General features: G+C 35.5%; 1 protein-coding gene across 1 annotated transcript; it reads left to right on the top strand.

Annotated features, from left to right (window-relative positions):
- Positions 1-3977: 3977 nt before the first annotated feature.
- Positions 3978-6579, top strand: LOC107941168 (L-type lectin-domain containing receptor kinase VIII.2). Its single transcript, XM_016874708.2, has one exon. The coding sequence runs from the start codon at positions 4295-4297 to the stop codon at positions 6365-6367; it is 2073 nt and encodes a 690-aa protein (XP_016730197.2). The 5' UTR covers positions 3978-4294; the 3' UTR covers positions 6368-6579.
- Positions 6580-11611: the final 5032 nt, after the last annotated feature.

Raw genomic sequence — 11611 nt, 5'->3', positions numbered from 1 at the left:
GAGAGGAAAATTTTGCAATTGTGCATGAGCATTTGGTATGACACCTTGGGAATGAGGTAAAGGACCAAAGAGCTTCACATTCTGTATCCTTGAATTGCGATAGGAGAAGATTGAAAAAGCCATATCTTTCTACCCTTGGATTATAGTGGGAGAATGATGGTACGAATTTTGTGCCCTAATAGATTAAACTTTAAGGTTTACAGTGAGGGGGCAACCAGATTAAGTGTTTCTTTGGATATACCAGACGAGCAAAAAGGCGTTGTAGTACGTCAGTGATAAAACCTTAATAAGTTTTTACGTGATGTTAACCTAAGCATTAAGGAATCATCTTCATGACATTTTGCATTCACTCAAATGTCATTCATACATATCTAGTTAGGAGCATTTGATTCATTCTGATTATGTCATCCGAATCACTAGGCACAATTAGGTTCATAAAATAGAACATACAGGTCATGTTCCCCAAGGGACAGATCAATGAAGACAAAGGATCTTGCCTTTCTGCATCGACAGCGAAGCAGATCGAAAACAAAGCCTTGCATCCATCGATTGCAGTGGAGCTAGTTAAAGAAGTAGATCTTGCCTTCCTGCATTAACGGCGAAGCAGATCAAAGATAGTAATCCTATCTCCTTGAGATTACAATGGAGCGGATTAAAGGATCTTATCTCTCTGAAGTTACAGTAGAGAAGATCACATCAGGTCTTATCTCCCTGAGATTACAGTGGAACAGACCGAAGAAATGCAGATCTTGTCTCCCTGAGATTACAGTGGAACAGACCGAAGAAATGCAGATCTTGTCTCCCTGAGGTTACAGCGGAGCAGATCGAAGATATAATCCTATCTCCCTGAAGTTACAGTGGAGCGGATTAAAATAAAGGATCTTATCTCTCTGAAGTTACAGTAGAGTAGATCGCATCAGGTCTTATCTCCCTGAGATTACAGTGGAGTAGACCGAAGAATTGCAGATCTTATACCCCTGAAGTTACAGCGGAGCAGATCGAAGACACTATCCTATCTCCCTGAAGTTACAGTGGAGTGGGTTAAAATAAAGGATCTTATCTCTCTGAGGTTACAGCAGAGTAGGTCGCATCAAGTCTTATTTCCCTGAAGATGCAGTGGAATAGATTGAAAACCACAAACCTCGTCCCCCTGAAGTTGCTACGAAGAAGATAAAGGCTACAGGACGCATTTCTCTAAAATGCAGTGGAATGGATCGAAGCAACAAGACCTAGTGGACTGGAATGAAACTACTTGAAATGGAGAAGTACCAGAACAAGTCAAGACTCGGCAAGACCGGGCAAAATGGGCCTTTCTTAGTCTTTGCTCTGTTATCGTTACACGACAACGAGCAAAGAGGGGCAGCTGTTGCAGGCCCATTTGCCCGGGCCCAAGAAAGAAACAAAAGAACCCATACCAGCAGACTCACCAACTCCGCCGTTCACTTGCTGGCCGCCGCACGTCCCATCGCTGCTCACCTGCTCCACCTGCTCTGCCGCTCCCATGCCACTTGCACCTGCAAAGAGAAACAAACACGCAAGCAGAAACGAAGACAAAATTTTTTCTTTCTTTCGGCTATAAAAAGCCAGATCTAATATGTAAAAGAGGCTTTTTTTTTTGGGAGAGAAACATTTTAGAAATCAAAAGCAAAAACAAAAGAGTTTCAAAGGTTGAGCATCACTATTCCCGCTTAGTTTTTTCTTACTTATCGTTATCATTTCTATTTTTATAAGTCTTATTTTTATTTTTCTATAAAAAAAAAAAAAAAAAACATACCTTTTGGATTTTCCGGCCACCGTGTACGGTGGCCGGCGCGACGGTGGCGCGGTGGGCCGACGGCCGGATTCTGGGGAGGAAGATGAGAGAGGAGAGAGCTCTCTCTCTCTCTGTTTTCTTTTAAAAAATGAAACTGATTTGATTTTTTTTTGTTTTTCTTATTATTTATACTAAACACAAAACGGCGCCGTTTTAACAAAGGGGGGATCCGCGCGTCGACCCGACCCGACCCGAAGGATCCGCGTGTTTTAGTTTTTTGGGCAATTTATGCGCGCAGTCCCTCTGATTCGCGGCGTGTTTCAATTTGGCCCTATTTTGTTGTTTTATTTTATTTTGATTTAGCCCTAACATTTTATTTTTGTTTTATTTTAGTCCATTGAGGTGCTGCGTTTTGGGACTTTGGGTTTATTTTCTGTTTCGGTCCTTCTCCTTTTTACGCGCGTCGCAATTGGATCCCTTTCGTTTTCCTTTATTTCGAATTGGCCCTATATGTTTTATTTCATTTCGATTTAAGGCCCCTTTTAGCATATTTTATTATTTAGTTAATTTTTGTTAATTTTATTATTATTATTATTATTATTATTATTATTATTTACTATTATTATCTTTACTATTATTGTTAGTATTATTACTACTATTATTATTACTATCATTATATTTATACCTATATTTACTTATATAAATCTTAGATAATAGGTGATATATTATATTATTATAAAATTGCGTATATACGTACATATATATGTATTCTTTTAACTTATTTAATATATACATACAAAATCATATTTTCGTATATTTTATAATTTGTATATACATATACTTATATCTATATTTTCTAACTTTTATAAATATATTTATATGTACATACTTATATTTTATATACTTTCTAATTCGTGTATACCTATTTACATCTATATTTTTAATATATTTTAAACATATATATAAATATCACTATTTACTCTTTTTTATTTTTATTTTTTTATTATTATTTTCAAATTTTGATGTATACTTACATATACATATCTTTACATTTTTATAATTTTATTCATTTATTTATTTACATTTTCATTATTATTTGAACGAATGCTTTAATTTTATTTGCTTGTATACATTGCTATTTCGTATGTTATTGGTCTGTACCTTTTATTTTTCTTATTTTCGTTGCTATTACTCGCATTGTTTTTTACATCATCGTATTCATATTTACTTAGTTACGCATATTAACATCGTATCTTATTTTTACTGTTTCGTGAAAAATATTTCATTCAATGTATGAATCATAACTTTTTTAGTAAACAAAATTTCGTGTTTAGATTTGAGAAAGTCGTACCCTAACTTACTGGGTTTCGACTTTCACAATAAATCTAAAGATACGAATCTTTTCAAACTCAAGTTTTTAAATGATCTCCGGAATTAAGAAAAGATCGCGTCCTAACTTACTGGGCACGATCCCTTTCCTAAACCTGAGATAATAAAATATCTTTTAAATAAATAAAATTTTGGCATTCATTCGCGTATTGAAAATTCGAGACATTGTGTCCTAACTCACTGGATATGATTCTCTTTCTCGAATAACGTGAAATATGTCCCTTTTTCTGAAAGTTTTCAATGTTTTAATACAAGGATCGTTTTTTTTTAAATTTTTCAAACTTCTCAATCTTCGACACTAAGACATTAAGTAATCAACTAGGTACCAATTTTGGGCGTATCGAGGGTGCTAATCCTTCCTCGTGCGTAACCGACTCCCGAACCCGTTTTCTAAATTTCGTGGACCAAAACCGTTGTTTTAATAAAATCAAACCGTTTATTAAAAACAACCATTTTTCGAGGTAATCCAATCACACCTCATAAAAAAGGGATTGGTGGCGACTCCCATTTTTGTTTTCATTTTCCAAAACCCAAGTCGACCCCGTTTTTAATCAAAAAATGGTGTCAACAAGGGGGACCAAGGAAGATGACAGAAAAACCTGTAATCACAGCATCATTAGGCCCACCATGAAATAATGCAAATATAAAACTCGCGAGTCCTGTTTGTATGTGGCCCTTATCGGATTTGTGGATTGGAAGTTTGGCATGACAACATAATCCTTATTTACGGTATTTGTAATTATCTTAAACTAAAAAGGAATATTTATTATTTGATTCGTATCCTAACGTAAAAAGTTCAATGGAAGCAATACTTGAAATGACAATTCATAAAAAAAATATCGATATTGAGATTAGTTAAAATAAGACCAGAGCTAAAAAAAATTATTGAAAAACTTAGTAAAATTGATATGACCGCTATAATCGGTCCAATAAAGTATTTGGGTTTGAGTGTGTTTTGTCATGTTTTGTAATGAAATGCTTGACTGTTACGAGAGGAGATTGTATAGCCACATCCGTATAAGTTTTAACTATGTCTTTGCTTGGAGCATATCTTTTAGTCCCCCACCCAAACCAAACCAAAAACAAAACATAACTCTCTGGTTTGGGATTTCGCCATAGCAGAAACTTATCTTCATCGAATTGCTAGAGAAAATGGCCAAAAGAGATTGTTGTTCATCTGGGTTCGCTGTTGGGTTTTCTCGGCACTATTTTGTTCGGTGGTCATCGTCATTTTATCTTCTAGCTTTGATACAGTTCTTGGTTCTCGTGAATTCATCAGCTGCAACAAGTGGACCGGTGATAAACGTGACCAAGCATATCTCCTTCACACATTTCAGCCTTGATGATCCTAGTGTTCTATCAGATGTGAAGCTTCTTGGGAGTGCCAAGTTTTCAATGGAAAAAAGTGTTATCCAAATTCCAGATGAATCTGAGGCTTTTGATCTGAGACATCAAGCAGGGAGAGCCATTTACTCCTCTCCCGTCCGGCTGCTTGATCCATACACCCACACCCCGGCATCTTTTCAAACCACCTTTTCTTTTCAATTCAGCAATTCTTCTAACGCAAGCGTCGATGGGGATGGGCCTAGTCATGGTGGCAGCGGTCTCACATTTATCATAGTCCCGGATGAGTTCACCGTGGGAAGACCTGGACCATGGCTAGGTATGCTCAACGATGCTTGCCAGGAAGATTACAAAGCCGTAGGTATTGAATTCGATACGCGTCAGAATCCGGAATTTGAAGATCCGAATGACAATCATGTTGGCATTAATCTTGCTAGCATTGTTTCCACCAAGGCTATTGATGCATCAGATTTTGGGGTGTTCCTTAATGACGGTTCAGTTCACCGAGCTTGGATTACATATGATGGTCCTCGTAGATGGATGGACATCCACCTCGGATCAGATGGCCACCCTTCAAAACCTGTCTTCTCTGGTTCTCTGGATCTCTCTCCTCATCTGAATGAGTACATGTTCATTGGATTCTCAGCATCTACAGGCAACAAGACGCAAATTCATAACGTACTCTCCTGGAACTTCAGCGCAACGAGCCAAGCTTTTCTTCGTTTCCCTTCGGAGGAAACCTGTGAGAGCAAAATCACCCTCCGTAAATCTGAGGCCGCTCAAAGTCAAACTACCCAAAAGAGATCTAATAAAGAACCGTCCAGCAGTTTTTTTATTTTCATTGCCGTGGCTGTACTAGCTTTGGCTACCATGATCGGTTTCATTTTCTGTAGTCGCAGGGGAAGGAATGACAATTCAAAACTTACAGCGATTCCGGAGAAAACGCAACGTCCCAGGCCTCCAAACAAGCCCCGCCGCTTCACGTTTACTGAGATCTCATCAGCAACTCGGGCTTTTAGCGAGACAGAAATGCTAGGTAGCGATGCCAGAGGTATTTATTACAGAGGGAAGCTTTCGAATGGCTGTCAAGTGGCTATCAAAAGGCTGTCTGCTCAGTTTCTTAACTCACAGCAAGGCTTGGATAGACGACGGCTTCTCAAAGAAATCGGTGCCATGAGTCGAGTTCGTCACCCGAATTTGGTTCCCATAAGGGGGTGGTGTAATGATAACCGCGAAATGATGATTGTGTACGACTTTTACGCCAACGGAAGCCTCGACAAATGGCTGTTTGGCGCAGGGGTTCTTCCCTGGACACGACGTTTCAAAGTCATCAACGACGTTGCAGAAGCACTGAGCTTCCTTCATTCTAAGCAGCTCGCCCACAAGAACATGAAAACAAGCAGCGTTTTTCTTGATGTAAGCTTCCGGGCTGTTTTAGGTGATTTCGGGATGGTGCTTTCAGCAACGGATTCTAGAAGGTTTGAGTCGGCAATTAGCCAGACAACTGATGTTTTCGAATTTGGAATCTTTGTGTTGGAAGTGGTTTCGGGACGGGGGAGGTTAGACCCTGAAGTAGAGCAAGAGGAAAGGGACTTGGTAGATTTTGCGTGGAGGATGCATGTGAAGGATGAGAAGGTGAAGGTGGTGGATGGGAGGATGGGGTCACTGGTTAACTTGGAGCAAGCCATTCGAGCTTTGGACATTGGGTTGCTTTGTACGTTAAATGAGTCTAAGGGTAGGCCTAAAATGGAAGAAGTGGTGGAGTTTCTCAGCATGGACAAACAAATTCCTGAGCTGCCTGCTTGTAGACCCGTCTCATTGTTCCCTTACAACAGTGCCACAGGTCTTTGCACTGGTTATTCTTGCGGCCCATTCAAGTGAATCCAGCTGTTTGCCTGCTTGTATAAAAGTTTCAAGATCGGTTTAGTATATGTACAAAAATGTCGGTCAGTCAAGCTATTGTGTTTTAAGAGCCTTTCCAAACATTGCGTAATTAGCTGCCTTCATTGGGCAGTAAAGCCCATCTTGTGAAAAATGGACGACAAAATGTCCCAACTAATGCAATCATATACTTTGCACTTATCAATTTTTAATGCTCCTAGTATACATTTTTCTTTGTTTTTCTTTCGAACTGTACGGATGATTTCTCCCCTAAACAGCTATCCTTTAAGTTTTTCTCTGAAAACATTGTACGAATAACCTTCTAGTTGCAGTGGAACTCCAAAGACGCTCGATAGTTGTGAACACAGATTGCCCAATGTGTGAGAGTGAACAAGAAACACTATCATTTATTTCTAACATGTCCTTTGGCAAGAGTGATGTGATTTGGATGTCCACTAGGTTTTCGCATACGTAAACTCCCATGTCTAGAGGAATGGCTCAGTTCCACACAATGGAAGTGTGAGCAAAGTCAATTTATATATACTACTCATGCGGTCGTCCTTTGAGCTATCTAGAAATCTAGGAACGCCCGTGTATTTCAAAAAAAGCTGTACACCCCCATTCAATGTATCTTTCAGGTTACTTCCCTGGTTTCTGATTTTTCCAAAGCATTCCGATTCCAACCTGCTGCAGTCGATACAACTCTGAGGCTGGAGCAGGTTGTAGTAACATACTTGAACATGTTGCTCGTGCACAAATATGCATATTCAACTTTGGGTTTGCCTCCAACAGAGGTACAGGACTCTATGGAGCTGCAGCCAGTCTTAGGATATAAAAGGAAATCATATTATCATCTGGCGAACATTAGATGGACAATCCAAGCTACATTCTAGACTTTTCTTTCTTCGATCGATCCTGCTTCGAATGAAGAATCTCCAAATTTGTCTATAATCTAATAGTAGATCTATCATAGCTTTTCTTTCTTTTTAAAGAGAATTGGTACCAAAGTTTGGAGGTAAAAGCACGATATTCCCAAAATTTCTTTAAGCTATCTGGAAGTTTTCTAAAAATATCAGTCAATAATGAATTTAGACAATGGACGTCCAAATTCTTCTAAATTTGGATATTCGTTCATTATGCAGGTAAAATAAAAGGGCAAGTTTATATATATATATATATATATATATATATATATATATTTTAAAATTTTTAAAATATAAAATTATTAAAATTGTATGTCTAGAATGAACTTAAACAAATAGAGATACAAATTCATCTGGTTCAGAAATTTTTTTTTGTCTGGAATGAACTCATTGTTGATCCTCTTTAGAGGGTCCTGATTTCATTTAAGATGACAAGATGGGATTTTGTCCAGAACAACACATTTGTTGTTATTCATTTATCTATTATCTAATGGTAAATCTATCATATTTTTGGAGGATAAAGCACAAATTTTAAAATATTTCTAAAATTATTCGGATTTTTTTTAAATATTAGATTTTTATATTAGTATTTTTAAAATTAGAAAAAAAATTATTAAAAATTGCAGATCTAGAATGAGTTTAGACTAATGGACATCCAGGTTCATCTGAATTTAGACCTTCATTTACTAAGATTCATCATGCATATGAAATAAAAAAAATTAATGTTATTTTTTAATTTTTTTAAAAATAAAGTTACTAAAAATTCATGTTAACTCAGACAAATTACAAATATCCAATTCATCTGGACATCTATTTGTCTAGATTTATTATGTACATGAAATAAAAAATTAATATTTTTTTATAATATTATTTTTTTATAATTACAAAAATACACATCTAGAATTAATTTAAATAAATGAACATTTAAATTCATTTGAATTTAGACATTCATTTGCTTAGATTCATTATGCACATTAAATAGGAAATCTAGTTTTTTATATTATTATTATTATTTTGAAATTCAAAAAATTATATTAAATACATTTTTTTTAATTTTTGAAGACACATGGTGCTATTTTATTGGGTGTTAGTAAAAGAGTTAATGACATCAATCATGTAACCAAAACGCACCAACTCAATTAATGGTTTTCAAGTTTTGTTACCAATTCTATTTAAAAAGAAGTTTGAAGGTTAAAATATGATAGCCTGCATTGTTTGCATTTTTCTTAGTTTTTACCAATATTTTATGATTTTCTAGTTATTTAAGATTTAATATGTGTTGTATGGCTTTTTCATAGGTTAATTTGAGCTTTGGGGATGAAAATAGGAGTTAGTCACAAAAGAAAGAAAGATCGTTGAGGCAATCCGTAATACTTGTTGTCCGTCTCGATAATCGATACGGATAGAAAATATTACTAGAATGTACGCAAAACAAAACCCTTCAAAATACTGGGAAAAAAACCTTAAGAAAATAAAATAATTTCTTTAAATCGTATTAAAGTCAACTACATGGCCCTGTAAAACTTTTATAAATTACTTCAACATTTAGAAAATGTTTGAGGGGTTAGAAACATAAACCCATGTTTTAAAAATAATTTCAGCTCATTTAGAAATTGTATACGGGTGATTGGAAGCTTTTGGGATAAAGTGATGGTCTTAGTGGGCTCAGAAAGCCCAAAATAGTATAATGCCCATTTTTGCTTCTAGGTATCGGTACTAGACCTATCCATGGGTTGGGCGGCCCGGCCCAGCCCGACGGCCCGCCCGAAATATGGGCTTGAGCAAAAAATGAGGCCCGTTTAAAAAATGAGCCGGGCCTCGGGCACCACTTTTTTGGCAATAAATATATATTTTTTATTTTTATTTTTTAATTTTTAAATACTTTTAAAATAATTTTTTTATTTTTAAAATAATTTTTTAATGTTTATTTTAAAAATGGGCCGGGATGGGCCGGGCTCGGGCTTATGATATTTTTCCCAGGCCAGGCCTGGGCAAAATTTCAGGCCCATATTTCGGGCCGGGCCAGGCCTGGGCCTAGGAGGCGGGCCAAAAAAAATTTTTGGGCCCGGCCCGGCCCATGGACAGGTCTAATCGATACATCATTAATTAATTTTTAGTATATGTACCGAAACCTTGACAATTGGAGCTAAAAATCAGTCAAAAGACATTCAAAATCATGTCCAAACACTTCCACATCATAACAACAAGTTTCAATTTAGTATAATACAAAATCTAAACTCATTTAAGCTCAAAGTACGAATCATGAACACATTTATATTAAATATATAAGGGAGAAAGCTCAAATGCAAATACAAATACAAATCGAAGTTATAAATACAAACTTCATCCTAAGTATTTATCTACATGCCAATATGTTGATTTTTACATTTAGAATTTTAGTAGCATATTGCTTCAAATGCAAGAGTCATGAAAGATGCATAAACAATGTTAGGATGACTCTTAGAAGATAGAAACGTAGATGTGATTGACTAGGTTGACAGTATATCAGATATGACCCAAGTAGAATAGATTCTGAATTTATTTATGGATTTATTCACTTATGACGTTCATAGTGTGACATACCTTAATCCTGAGTGGATGATGGATTATGTATGTGTGACTCGTATACTTTGATGTAAATAAAAGTATGAGTTCAAATAGATAAGGAACCGAAAGTTGATGTGTTGGGTATACGACTTCTACAGTATGTAAAATCATTCAAAATAGTGGAATTCATAGCCCAATAAATGAGTAAATGATGTCTTCTCATTGGCATTACACGATAGATGAAAAGTAAACGTAACCACGGGTCATTTGTCTTTGTGATAAATGACAAAATTACTAGTTGATAGTAATTTACTTTTCATGAAAGAAAATGTAATGGTTATCATGAGATAAAATAAGATCATATTGGAGAACGGATTTATCCTAAAGAGATTAAGGATGACTTGTGAGGGTAACACATTTATGACAAGGTCATTGAACGAGCATTGATCGAGTAGCTTTCGTAATGATATGTAATTATAGAAAGCTCAATCATGATACTATAGTAGTGGAATGACTTCGTCATTAAATTAGTTTATGATTAGTAGGCAAAAAGTTGGAACTTAATTATAAACCATTTGTGTAACACCCCTTACCCGAGACCGTTTCCGGAGTCGAGCACGAGGCATTACTTAGCTTATCTTACCAATTCGGAGCATAAAAACTAGGTTTGAAAATTTATTTCATTATTCGCAGCAAATCTGTCCAATCGCGCAGCAGTTACTAAATTAATTATAACTTGAGCTACAGAACTAAAAATTTAATTCCGTAAATTTTCCCTGAAACTAGACTCATATATCTACTCACCATAAAATTTTTAGAATTTTTGGTTCAGTAAATTAGTACAGTTTATTAGTTAAAGTCTCCCCTGTTTCACCACCTAACTGCCCTGACCTCTAGTCACTAAAAATAAGTTTTCTCACTGTAGGATTTTCATATGAAGTTCTTACTTGTTTCTAAAGAAAATAGACTCATTAAGAAATCTAAGCATGTAAATTTCAACTCATAACCATTTTTTTACAATTTGTAATTATTTTCTAAACTCAGAACAGGGGACTCCAAAAACAGTTCTGACCCTATCTTACTAAAATTCACATATATTAAAATATAAATTTCCTTTTTCTACACCGTTATTTTTCCATGAAAATAGACTCAACAAGCTTTAATTCCATATATCATTCACCCTCTAATTCATTTTATACTATCTTGGGTGATTTTTCAAATTCACGTCACTGTGCTGCCTGAATTCTGTTTCTTTGCAAAATTTTATCCTTTCATGATTTCCATGCCTAATTTATCACCTAATCTTTCATAACAACAAACACCTTCATCCTTAATCATTTTAATAACCATACATCATCAAATACTTACACATCACTCATTAGCAAAATCATCATTACAAGCATACAAAATAACTAAATCCCTATACATGCCATAACTCAAACGTGTTTCGATATAAAATACCGAGCAGTTGTAGTTGATAGTGTGGACGATCTCCGACTTCTTTAGGATCCTTGAAGTAGCTTTGCAATACTATAAGAGAAAGAGAAATAAAAGAAGTAAGCATAAAGCTTAGTAAGTTTACTAGCAAATAAATAACAATATTTAACTTAAATAATTAAACTCAATGTCTATATCTCTAGTTTACTCTTTAGTTAATCTCATACTAGTTCTCTTACTTGTTTACTTAGAATACTTGTGTGCATAACTTACTCAATCCTTGCTGCATCGTTGAACATCAATTGATAGTATAATAAGTTCTTAAGTCTTACAACTT

The sequence above is a fragment of the Gossypium hirsutum genome, chromosome A05 (genome assembly GCF_007990345.1).
Source record: "Gossypium hirsutum isolate 1008001.06 chromosome A05, Gossypium_hirsutum_v2.1, whole genome shotgun sequence".
NCBI lineage: Eukaryota > Viridiplantae > Streptophyta > Magnoliopsida > Malvales > Malvaceae > Gossypium > Gossypium hirsutum.
Note: the sequence above shows the minus strand (reverse complement) of the source record. Positions and strands in the feature narration are given on the sequence as shown.